General features: G+C 42.4%; 1 protein-coding gene across 6 annotated transcripts in view; it reads left to right on the top strand.

The window, feature by feature from the left end:
• Nucleotides 1-11,244, top strand: part of PLD1 (phospholipase D1) — a 140,554-nt gene extending 129,310 nt beyond the window's left edge. For all 6 annotated transcript variants that reach the window (XM_075937953.1, XM_075937952.1, XM_075937951.1 and 3 more), the window contains 2 exons: nucleotides 1,657-1,774; nucleotides 3,988-11,244. In XM_075937953.1, coding sequence (XP_075794068.1) covers nucleotides 1,657-1,774; nucleotides 3,988-4,212 — 343 coding nt within the window. In that variant the 3' untranslated portion in view covers nucleotides 4,213-11,244. The remainder of the gene's footprint in view (nucleotides 1-1,656; nucleotides 1,775-3,987) is intronic.
• The last annotated feature ends 2,090 nt before the right edge of the window (nucleotides 11,245-13,334 follow it).

Below are 13,334 nucleotides of genomic sequence, written 5' to 3'. Positions count from 1 at the left end.
AAGATATGAGCGGATTTATCTCCTGTAAAATCAGTGGACTTCCAGCCACTTACATGTGGTCTGGAGCTTTGTCTACACTTAAAAGTGTAAAGTGCAGCTGTGGCAGTGCTTTGAACTGAAAGTGTGGCCACGGTATGAGCACTGGGAGAGAGATCTCCCAATGCTCTATGTAAACCACCTCCACAAAAGGAGTAGCTAACAGCACTGGGAGCGTGGCTCCCATTGCTGTAGTCCGGTTCACCCTGGCGCTTTACAGCGCTATAACCTTCTGCGTCCCTAGACTTAAGCTTTGTCTGCACTGGCAATTGAGCGACAAAGTTTTTGTTGTTCGTAGGTGCTTAGCCCTCTTTCTCCCACCACAAACGGCAGAAGCTTTGCCACAGCAAATAGTAGTGTGAACAGTGCTTTGTAAGCACAAGCGCTCCCCTGCCAACAGAGTAAACACCACTCGTAGGGAGTGGAAGTTTTATGTCTGCAAAAGTGCCAACAAAGAGCGTTTACACTGCCTTACTTTTAAGGGCATGGCTATGTCAGTAAAAGCTCTGTAGCGCAGACATTTCCTTAGCATTTCCCATGCAGCGTCCTGTTCCATCTCCCACGATTGTTTGGATTACAAATCTAGTCGGTTTTTGTTAATTTTTTTCTTGATCCCTTCAGTTGAGAGAAGATGCGGAGAGCTGCCGCGACACTGTATCAGTTTTAGGTGGGGGTTTTTTTGGTACTGGGAATTTGTTCAATTGGAGAAGCCATCTGGCCAGCAGCACAGCAATTTTCTCATTGAAAGACTTCTGCTTCCCCCCGTTTTCCATCTGGATGGTTTTTAAACATAAAAGAGAAGATAAGGCATCACAAAGACTGACAGACTATTCTGTGTAGGGAAAAGTGACAGAGTTCAAGCAGGGGACTCGAACACAGGGCTCTGCCACTGGCAGCCTGACTTTGCAAGATGCTAAACCTCTCTTGTGAGATGTGTGTGCTCAGCTCCCATTGGTAGGATTGACTGGCATTCTGAACTGCTGACTTCAGTCCCATTCCATTATTGCCTTTTGAAACACCTGCTGTTAATTCAGCAGCAGCCTTCTCATGCTCTGATAAATGTTATTCCCTCCTCTTTATTATATGTTTGTGCAATGCTTAACACTGTGGGGCTGAGACCTCTAAGCACTGCTGCAGTACAGATAATAAAAATAGAACGCGGGTGCTTTATAATATTCCCAGTATTTTTTTCCATCCGTGTGCAGAATAAATTTTGTTATGTTCACCCAGGCATGTGCGGATGTGCACTACCAGTTGAAACACATGCTGCTGGCAGTGTTGCTCCAAGGCGCATGCAGACGTGAATCACTAGTAGAAATACATGCTGCTGGCTGTTGGCTCTCTGCAAAGCAGTTGGCAACACCTGAATCTCTCTCCTGGGTAGCTGTCCAAACACTCAGATTACAGGGAACACTGGTCCTTTATGAGTTCTGGCTTTTTGATGGTTTTCTATGGTCAGTTAACTGAATAATGGCACATGACTGGTTTTATTACCAGCTGGCTTTGTTTTCCTGCAGAAGAAAGAAGCTGATTACAAAGATCACAGGGGTGAAGGGGGGTGGGGGGAGGGGTTTGTGTTAACTTCCAGTGTCATCAGTTCTTTTTTCCCCCCCTTTCCAGGGTAGTGCTTGGTTGTTCAGCAGATCTCAGTACAGATCTCCAGGATCCTGTTTGTGACAAATTCTTCAAGGAGGTGTGGGTTTCAACAGCTGCCCGCAATGCCACTATTTTTGATAAGGTGAAGTATCTGGCTTGTTTACTCTTTCTACTTCCAACAGGCTCACTACTGACAGACGAGAGAAGCAACATCTTGATTTTGTAGGAGAGAAACTAGACTGATGGGGTGGGAGGGTTCAGTCTCCAGAGCTCATCAGGATGATTTGAATATTGTGAAATTACATGAAATTACACAAGGTATGAGCACAAAAAAGACACGTCAGATGAAGGGTTTTCTTTTAGCCAATGGCATAACTTTTTGGACCCTTATATGCAGTTGGCAGAGAAACAAGGTAGCAGCCACTCTGATTCTCCTTGCAGTTCCACACAGATTGCACAGCTTGAACCTCTCTACTCTGGCGCCCTTGAGACCTTTTGACTGGTGCCAAAGCAGAGAATTTGTCAGACCATGGGAGGGCAATATTGTCTAGCAGCTTTACCAGCACTTCTGCTGCTTACTGTGATGTTAGAAAGCTTCAGAGGGGTAGCTGAGTTAGTCTGTAACTGGAAAAACGTTAAAAACAACGAATAGATGGTGGTATGAGCTTTCGTGGGTACAACCCTCTTCTTCAGATGACTGGAGTATTGACAGTCCAGATCCAAGAATAAATAAGGGAATGTGGTGGTGGCAGAGAGAGGAGAGGGGAAGAGAAAAAAATAGTGAATTTGATTGTTCTAGTTACAAGAGGCTGATAAGATAGGATATGGAAGGTGTGTGAGCCAGCCAATATCAACAATCTACAACCTATCCTGGAAATGACCCCTCGCAGACCTGGCAGGGGCAGGTGGGGGGAGGCCAGTCCTCGCCTACAGACAATCTCCTAATCTCAATCAAATTCTTTCCAGTAACCACGCAACACCTCTCCATCATAATCATCCAGGAACCCACCCGTGCAATCGGCCCCGGTGCCAACTCTGTCCACACATCTACACAAGCGATTTCATCACTGGACCCAACCACATCAGCCACTACATCAGGGGCTCATTTAAATGCGCATCCACTAATATGATCTATATGCCACCAAATGCCAGCAATGCCACAATGCCATGTATATTGGCCAAATGGGACAGTCTCTACGGGAAAGAATCAATGGATACAAATCAGATATCCGAAAAGGCAACACACAGAAACCTGTTGGAGAACACTTTAACCTGCCCAGGCACTCATTAATGGATCTTAAAGTCACAGTGTTGTTTCAGGCCAATTCCACAAGCCAAATACACATGGAAGGGTTGAAACTTAACTTCATTTACAAGTTTGATTCCTATCAGGGAGGAATGAATAAAGATATGGGCTGGTTCGCACACTACCTTCCACATCCTAATCACTTAACCAACCAACCAAACAAACAATGGGTACTTCTAGAGGTGCAGATTGTTCTTATCAGCCTCTTGTATCTTGAACAATCCAAGTCACTATTTTCTTTCTTTTTCCTCCCGGCCTTCCCTTATTTATTCTTAGATCTGGACTTTCAGTACTCAAGTCATCTGAAGTAGTGGGTTGTACCCATGAAAGCTCATGATACCATCTACATGTTATGTTAGCCTTTAAGGTGCTCCTAGACTATTCATTGTTACGTTTTTGGGATGTTTGAAGACATTTAGGGGTAAATTAGAGTTAAATAACAGCACAGAACACCGAGAGCCAGGACTGGTGGCTCTAAACAAACTTTTTGAGACCATGGGAAACTTGGCCACAAAAATAAGTGGATATCTACTACCTAAAATCATTCCAGACCAGAGAGTGCCGGATTAGAGAGGTTCAACCTGTAGTTCCAGTTTCTGGAACTCTTGATTTATACTGGTATGTGTGAGGGAGGAATATTCTGCTGTATGCAAAACAAGGTTCACTGATAAAAGCAAACTAACAATTGCTAATTTTGGATAATCTCCTGTAGGAATCAGGAAAAATCCCAGAGATCCTAATTTGCAAGATCCACTCTTTTTGATCTGAGGAAGTGGGTCTGGCCCACGAAAGCTCATCATCTAATAAACCATCTTGTTAGTCTTTAAAGTGCTACATTGTTCTGCATTTTGCTTCACTCTTTTTGAGACTGTTGTACAGATTTTCTCATAAAGGCATGTGTACAACTTATTAAGTTCACAAGGCTTCCGAAGCCAATCCACTTAACTATATATGAAGGTGTTTACGGTACACTCTGTTGCCACTAGGATGAATGCAGTGATATTTTCCTGCATGTGTTTATGTGCCACCTCCTCTTTCATTTTAATCAGGTTTTCCGATGCCTTCCCAATGACGAGGTGAATAATTTAGCCCAGCTGCGTGATTTCATCACCAAGTCAAAATTGGTAACCACAGATGCTGCAAAAGCAGCAGAAGAATTAAAGAAGATTCATGGATTTCTAGTGCAATTCCCCTTTCGTTTCCTGCACGAAGAAAACTTGCTTCCTTCTGTTGGAACAAAAGAATCCATGGTGCCCATGGAAGTTTGGACTTAGGGCAATTCAGACTGTGTTAGAGTTTAAAGCCTGGTTCCTTGGAGACAAGTTCACACACCCAGTGATTTCAGGAACCTTTTTATTGCCAAGGGAGCCACAGAAATGGTCTCCATCAAACTGATGTGCCTTCCTTAAGGATTTTTGGTGGAACAGTTTCAGACAAAATGACACTGTTATGGAGAAGGAAAGAAAAGTTGGCACTTGATCATTGACAAGGTCTATTAATTGAAAAGGAAAATGCTTCTTTACAGACAAATTCTAAGCACCTTAAAGATACAGGCCACTCCTATGAAGGAAGACAAATCTTAATATGTATTGCTACTGCCAGCATGATCATACATGTACAGTAACTATGATACTCAGGAGTTATAGGCTGTTTGTGCTTTCTAAATCTTAGTGGGCTTGCAGTTTATTGCCTAGCTAAAGTTACCCACTTCATCATCTCTGTTTTATATTCCCTTAACTATTCCCCCACTGTGTACACCTTCAGAATGGTTGGGAAATGTTGCCTGAGGTTAATTTAGATGCTCCTATGACCATTGCCTTTTCAACTTAGATGTTACAGTGCTTATACAGCAAAAGAATAACACTTATGTCAGAATCAGGCTTTGCCTGCAACGCAGCTTTTCGCAACATGGCTGTGTAGCTTAAGGTTGGGCAGTGTAAACTTTGCTTGTCGGCACTTTTACAGAGTTTGAGTTGTGGACAGGAGAGTGCTCCTGCTGTCAACGAGCCATTTATGCTTCCACTTGCCTCAGCAAAAAAAAAAAAAAAAAAAAAAATGTTGGGGTAGGAGAATATAAGCACCTGTGAACCACAAAAGTTTTGTTGCTCATTTGGCAGTGTAGAGAAAGCTTCCGTGCTGCGGTCTAGGTCTCTTCTCCTGAACCCAGGGGAAAACGTTGTTTTACTACAGTTATGGCAATCAACATTCCTCATGCACAATAGGGCATGGTGCAGATCTCAGTGATAGGCAGTCCTTAATGGAGTTTGAAGTGAAGGGCATCTCTTGAATTCTGTTTATTCGGGGTTTGCAGAACCTTTTTGAGGTCAGTAGCCGTTTTCCTTGTTATCTAAACTATAATTCCCCCACTCTGCAAGGGAGAATCAACTTTTTAAACTTCCATTCTTTTAGCTAAAGGAAAGCCTGTTGCTATGTGTTAGGGAGACGAGAACCCCAAAAGTTAGGCTGGCAAAAGTGGGTCCTCTGTTTTGGATCACAGATTTGTGTGTACATACTGCTTTAAACCCTCAGAGCGTTCTCCTGCTTTCTTTCCCACCATTTCACCTAGAAAGGAACAAGAACCCAGTAACAGCAGAGTAAGAGTTGAAATTTCAAGCTGGCAGTGTTCAAGGTTGACCAAAGTCGGTCATACTGAGTTCGCTCGCCCTCCACGGGCTAGTGGAGAGATAGCACTGATCTCGTCTCTGTGTGTCTGTGCCTCAGCTCCAGCAATAGAAAGAAATGGTTTTGAACAGTCTCTTCAATGCTCCATGTCATCCCAAGGACAGATAAATTCACTGGTAAATCTTTCTACTTTCTATTTTCTAATACAAGCTGCACAATTAATAGAAACTCCTAACACTGGGTTCCTATCTGGATACAGTGAGAAGCTAAAAGTCCCATCTCTGAATGCAGAATGTTAACTGATTTAGTGGGAGTACCAGTCACCAAACAAGGTCCAAATGTGGTCCTTAATCTCTAGTCCAGTAAAAGCCCTTATCCCTAAGGCTTATGCACTTCTGTTGCTACATTTCACTTTGCTAAACAATTCAAGTACGTAAATTTGTCCTTCAAAAAGAAAGGCGTTGGCATTAAAAAAATTATGACACCATTTTGAAGGATATGCCCAAAACACAGTTGGCACATATCTTACATTTAAGCTGATTGCTCTGTATATTTTAAGAAATGTAATTGGGCATTGAGTCATTTTGCAACACTACATCACCTTAATAAGTAACAAACACTAACATTCCTCAAGGGCAGCCCAAGTCCTGGCTAATTGCTATGTTTTGTGTTACTTTGTGCTCATATTTTATAGATGCAATGAATTAGTGTTATGGACAGGACTCAACCATTCCTTGTGCCCGGTGAACCAATAATCTGTCAATAGTGCATGCACAGCTTTTGTGAAGTAAACTGTGGTATGTGTCTACAGATGGGTACTGTGATTTTGTATAGTGCACTGCAGATAATTAGGTTCCTTCAAGATTTGTTGAGCATTGTTATTTAAAATCATGTTGTTTAAAAATGAGATTCAGGGCTTACCTGCCAGCTTCTGGACTAGAACAATATACTATCAGGTGACCACTGCAAAACCAGGAAATGAAAACATAAATACTTTCGCTGGTAACACTAGCTCAAGACTTTCACATTTCATGCTAAAAACTGTTGGCCATTTTTAGTTTGAACAAAACTGCTAATATAAAATCATTATAGCCTGATACATGTTACCCTTAAACTACACATATAGTTGAAAGAGGCCAAAACCAGAACAGCATATTCAGTCACACCAGACCTACAACCAAACCTAAAGAAAGCAAGTGATGCTATCATCTCCTGTCTGTATGCTCATACGGCTGCTATCACCACTGTATCTGAGCATCTTATGATCCTTTTTCCATCCTTGCAGCACCTTGAAGTGGTATTGAAACACTGTGGCTTCATAAATAATGTGTCTCAGGTTTTACCCCAGGTTGTCTTTCCAAAACAGAAATGCAGCTGACATGCGAAATCCAAAACATAGACTCTCAGAATCATAGAATACTCCAGCTAGAATGGACCTTGAGGCTACGTCTACACTGGCATGATTTTCCGGAAATGCTTTTAACAGAAAAGTTTTCAGTTAAAAGCATTTTCGGAAAAGAGCGTCTAGATTGGCACGGACGTTTTTCCGCAAAAGCACTTTTTGCGGAAAAGCGTCCATGGCCAATCTAGATGCGCTTTTCCGCAAAAAAGCCCCGATTGCCATTTTCGCGATCGGGGCTTTTTTGCGGAAACCAGTACTGTGCTGTCTACACTGGCCCTTTTGCGCAAAAGTCTTTTTGGAAAAAGACTTTTGCCCGAACGGGAGCAGCATAATATTTCCGGAAAAGCACTGACAATCTTACATGAGATCGTCAGTGCTTTTCCAGAAATTCAAGCAGCCAGTGTAGACAGCTGGCAAGTTTTTCCGGAACAGCGGCTGATTTTCCGGAAAAACTTGCTAGTCTAGACACAGCCTGAGAGATCACCAAGTCCAGTCCCCTGCCCTCACTGCAGGACCAAGCACCGTTTACTTCATCCCTGATAGATTTCTGTCTAACCTGCTCTTAAATATCTCCAGTGATGGAGATTCCACATGAGGCGTTCACCCAAGTCAGATGAGGTTAGGGGTCTGATGTCAATCCATATAGCCAAGGAATTTTGAGTTAGTATTAAAACACCATTCTTAATCCATTCCTTTTGTATTCTAGATTGGCTTTGCAGCATTTGTGGCATATAAAATACCTCATTACCTGAAGATCTTGCCACTGCTTGAAAACAGAAGGTGAACTCACCCTTGTGCAAAGAGTTAGCACAGGGTCTATGCAGCACTTTAAATGAGGCTTAAATAAAATGAAAGCAAGGAACAGTCATTGTTCTGGCTCTCTGCCCAGGAGTGAATTCTGCTCAGTGTGAATGGACAGGTTAGGGAATTCTTCCTTTTGACTTTCCCTGATTTTGTTGGTTGCCAGGCTACTGACGTTAACTGAACATCTGTTGTTCTAATGGAGCCAGGATTCTGGAATACTTTTACATTTTTAGGCATCAGCTCTGCAAGAGGCTCGGTATGGATGGACACCTATGTCCATGTATGTCTATGTCACTGACCTCAGAGAAGCTTCACATAAGGATTTCCACTCCATGCAGCTGACAAAGTGGTTTTTATCCACAAAAGTTTATGTCCAAATAAATCTGTTAGTCTTTAAGGTGCCTCAGGGTCCTTGTTGTTTTTGAAGGATAAGGTACACTACAGGTTTAGAAGTATTCACAAGAGAAAGTATTTTGCTGGGTGGCACTTACAGTGTAGTATGTGCCCTCTTATCATTCTTCATACAGATTCAGAGTCTACACAGAAGTTGGTGTCTGTGGTGAATGTCTGTTAATTAGACTTTTCTTTCACATGCTATGAAGCCACAGCAAGGGTGATGTTTAACACCTCGTCTCTGCACATAAACAGTCATCGCTCTTTAGTTCTCAATGCCTTGGGGGTTTTATTTTTTCTGTTGGATACTCAAAGCTAATCCTGGTGTAATCATTTGCAAATGGACAGTGCTGCAATCAGTGATGCTGTTTATAATGATAATAGTTCCTGAATTATGTGAACTGGTTTTGTGGTTTTCATTTTATTTTTTAATTGTAAGAAGAGTGGAAATATTTCATCCAGCCTCAGATTTTATATTTAATGATTCAACCTGGATGCAAGATTGTAAACTGGTGTCCGTATGAGAATTCAGTGTCACTTCTGACCATGTCTGTATATATTTTTGAATAACAGGATATTTTAATGTATGTTTTGTTGGGTATATGCAAGACCGGACTTTTAGCATAGAAAATTATTCATGTTAAAAATAACTATGAAAAATAAGATTTCATAAGCTAAGCATTTGAATATTAAAATAATTTGTACTAAAAAGCCACCTCTTGCTATACAGGTGATCCTGGGCCTTTGGCTCAGCTTCTGTGCCTGTACTTCCCAAACTTGCTGAAGTTGAGAGGGGAGCACTGTAAGGTGTGTCCACACTGCAGTTCAGAGTAAAAGCACTCAGATTGGGTCAGACAGATTCGTACTAGTGGGGCTCAAGCTAAGCACACTAAAAATAGCTGTGTGGGCATTGCAGCTCTGGATGCAGATGAAAATCTCAAGTTGACCTGACCCCTAGGCTTGACAGCCCACACCCCAGTGTTCATGCTGCTATTTTTAGCAGCCTCGCTGGAGCCCGGCTAGGATGAGTCTGTGTACCCAGGTTGGGAGGCTTGTTCTTAGCTGCAGCATTAATAACATGCCCCTAAGAGCTGATCCTGTTTTCAATTAACAAGGCTTGCTGTTGGCTGACAGGTCATGTGGGAAGGAAGTGCCTTTGGTCACTCAGTGTCCTCTCTGGCTTTTAGAGAGTCCATCAACAGTTTTTTGGGGAAGTCTACAAAAAAAATGCCCATATAATAATGTTGATTAGAGGTGATTTTTTTTTAATTTTTTTTTTTTTTTAATATTAGCAGAAGCCTTAGTGTAGATGCTGGTAAACTGTAGTAGCAATGCCTACAGAAGAAGGGTTAGTCAATATAGCTATATTTACATAACTCTCTCAGCAAACCTTTTCTAGTATAGACTAAGCCTCAGAAACATCGTGGCCAGGGCAGCAAGATGAAATGTAAGAGCAAGTAGAAATGGGAGGGAGTCAAAAACTATAACAGGAATTTGGGTAAACTCCTAGGATGTATCCTAGAAGGGCTGCTGGAGAATAGCCCCAGTAAAGATGGTAAGAGTTCTGGTGAGGTTTGGCACAAGAAGAAGGATGAATATGATATCTGTTTCCTTTGTCATATTATTTCAAGTTTTAGAGCAGGGGGGATCTTTTCTGGATTGCGGGCTGCTGACCCACAGAAAGATCAGTCAAGGGCCGCACACAAGTGAAAAGTAAAAACCAAAAACAAAACAACCAAACCTTCACTGACGAGGCCCCCGACTGGGAAGAAGAAAGACACACCCACAATTCCCAGGCTAGTAGATTTTGTGTGCTCCAACCCCATACAGGGACAGTGGAAGGGCTGGAGGACCAGCGTGGACTCCCTAATACTGGGGTGAGGGCTGAGCCTTGGGAGCCAGATCCAGGCAAGCTGGAGGTTCCCCACTCCCATTTTAAATCCTAATCACACAGCCCTTATTCTGTCTTATTGCCTTCAGTGGGAGTTTTGCTTAAGTGCATCACCTGCCCTCTATGATATTTCTCTACTCTTGTGATTATCTGACCTCTACCTACAATCATACCTTGGTTTGGTTTGATAGAGTAAAATGGAGAAGGGGTTTTTTAATGTGCTTGTACAGTTATTACGCATCATGTGTGTTGTATTTAAAAATCAAGTAGAGGTAGTTCTGGGACAAATGATGAAACATTCTGTATGACCCTTTCCAGGGTGAAGTTTATATAGCTGCTATGTTTTGTTACCACTCAGGGTCAGCTCCTCTGCTGGTGTAAATTAACAAAGCTCTGTTGACCCTTAATGAAATTCTACCATTTCAACCCCAGCAGAGAACATGGCCCTGAAGCAAGAATCTGCACAGTGCCCTCTTAGGTGTGCTCATGCAAAAGGAAGAGGCGGGCATCTGCTGAACAAGCCACAGGACTCTTCTGACATCATGCATTGTAACACCCTGATCCTGCCAGTTGATCCAGTAGAGTGGCCTTCTCACCCATGCTGAGCCCCACCAAAATCAGGACCCTTGCAGAATCAGGCCTTTAGTAGGGAGTGTAACTTTACTGCAGTAAATGAATGCATGTAATGTAAATGAGATCAGAATTAGGCTTGTAGATCTAAAACTGAATCCAATGGTACTTTTATTGTCTGCTTTCCTTTTTTTTTCTTTTCAAGCACTTGTGACCAGTCCATTTTTAATCTACCATTGCTGTTTCATAAAATAACATAGATGTGAATAATTCTTATTTATCTGGTACTATCCTGGCATGCAGAAAATGAAGTCGTTTTTAAATTCATGGGTCAAGAAACATACCAGTTTCCTCTAACTAAACAAATGGAAAAAAACTAGAGCTTCCAACATATTTTTTACTTCAGATGTACAAGGGTTGATATGCTTCCAAATCGCTGTACTTCTCTGTGTTATATGGGTAAAATTGTGAACACAGTAAATGTTCCTTCTGTGAAGGGTTTTGAATTGACAGTTTGTGTCCCTGTTTCTGCTAATGATGGCTCCCTTCCCTATCTATGGCTGTATTTGGTAAATAGATGTGTTAATTAACTGAAATATAACTAAATATAATGGATCAGAAACATTTAGGTGGCGACTCTTCATTTTAAATTGCTTTTGGAATTATGATAATTTTGCAAGCTGTGGCCAAACTGTGCTCTTGTACTGAAGGAAGAAAACATCATCTGCAAACAGTGGAATTCCATAGCTATAAAGCCAGAGTAAGACAGAGCAGATTCAGAGTGAAAAAACAAATCTTTAAAAATGCAGCCTACAATAAAATTACCACTGGGACAAGGGGATGGATTAGAGACAAGTTAGTAACCAAAACCAATATATATTTAAAGGAACAGAACTATAAGACTCCAGACTCCATGGTCTGTGGGATTCCAGGCAGACATCCTTGTTGAAACCAGGGATCCAGTCAGAGCTGTCACTATGATGAACTGCAGGAAGTCCCACCCTAAGAGGCATGAATGACAGCCCTTTGCAATTTCCTCATTGGCTGGAACTCCTTATATAAACTGGTAAACCATTTCCGGGATCTTCAGTGTGTGCTTCTGTCCTAGAAGCGCTCTCACCTCTCCTTGCTGCTCACTTGGATCCTTGCTCTTATACTGGATTCTTGACTGGGGCTCAGCTCCTGACCCTGAACTTGATTTACTGACTTTGTCTTAAGATCAGTACTGGCTCCCCAGTGATGTTCCCTAGCCCAACCTCACCCTGATGCTTGCTTAATGCTCTCAGTTTGGTAATGGACTCTGACTTTACAGTTTTATCTGGCTTGTCCTCAAATTGGTCTCTGACCTTTGCGCCTGATGCTGAACAGCTCACTTTGTGCCAACAAACTGCTCGTGACTCAGCCCTGACAACTGCACTCAAATCCGGCCCCAAATTTAGATTTTATGAATGCTTCCCACTGGCCCGTTCCTCTTCCTGATCTCCCCCGGCCAGTGCCGCAGCACCCCCTCCCCTTTTTTCCTTCAACACAATTTTTTCCTGGTGTTTTTTTTGGGGGGGAGGAGGGTGGTATTTTTGTTTCAGCCATCTGGCAACCCTAGTGGCCAACCTGAAAAGGTTCAGAAACACTAGTTTAAGGAAGCTGTGGCAGAGTAACCCTGTCATGCCAGCCCCAAAATCATGGGGATAGATTGGGGCTGGCTGAAAAGCCTTATGTCTGCCTAGCGATTGGCAGCATCTATCAATCTGATGATCCAGGAGCTGGGAAGGGGGCTGTCAGAGAGGAAGATGGAAGCTGTTTTATGGGTTACTGACCCAGTCTGTGGTAGGTGAGAAACCTGTAAAGACTGTGTATTATTGGTGGTGAGAAAACATTTAAAGGATAAAGGGCACTGGTGTTGCCTAGAGCTGAAGTCTTCCTGTACTACTTTGAAGGACAACTGAGCCTGGAGGAAGGGAGAGGGGGACAGCAATGCATCCTGTTACAGTATCCAATAAAAGTATTTTTGTAAATTGTTGAATGGTGGTTGTATCCCAGATGTTTAAGCCTGAGAACCTGAAGGTGAAACGTACTATGGGAGGGTCACGATAGCTTAGTGAATAGGGCATTGTCTTGTGACTGTGAAGTGCTGGGCTGTAGTCCTAACTGAACAATGTGTCTGTTGATTGATCAGGGCCAGCTCATTTTGCCTCTCTGTCCTTCAGTTTCCCATCTGTAAAATGGGATAATGGTAGTGATCTCCTCTGTAAAGCACTTTGCATGTTACTGATGGAAAGCACTGCCTAAGAGACAGCTATTATTATATACAAAAGGGAGGCTGACCACTGAGGTTTCTTTACCCAAGCTGAGAGAAACAGCAACAAGGAAAACAGCCCAGATAAGGAAAATTTTACTTTTGCGTTTTAATAATCCAGTGGTACATCTGCAAGGAAATTTGTTTCTAAAATGACTTTGTCAGTCCCTTTTAAAGCTGAGTTGAGAGAGAGAAAGAAGCAGGCTATTCTAAAGCAGCCATGCTGAAACCCTTTTGCAAAAGCAGAAGCATGTTAATTTCTCTATTTCTGATGCTTTACCTGCCCTTCCAGTGCCCCAAGGCTATCTCCAACTTCAAAACTTTCCAATGCAATCTGTTCCCTAGATAAGCACAATAAACCAAGATAAGGCAGCAAGGAGTTTCAATGAGGCAGAGATGCAGCTGGGACTACAGTAAGCAG

Source organism: Pelodiscus sinensis, chromosome 10 (genome assembly GCF_049634645.1).
Source record: "Pelodiscus sinensis isolate JC-2024 chromosome 10, ASM4963464v1, whole genome shotgun sequence".
In the NCBI taxonomy this organism is placed as follows: domain Eukaryota; kingdom Metazoa; phylum Chordata; order Testudines; family Trionychidae; genus Pelodiscus; species Pelodiscus sinensis.
Note: the sequence above shows the minus strand (reverse complement) of the source record. Positions and strands in the feature narration are given on the sequence as shown.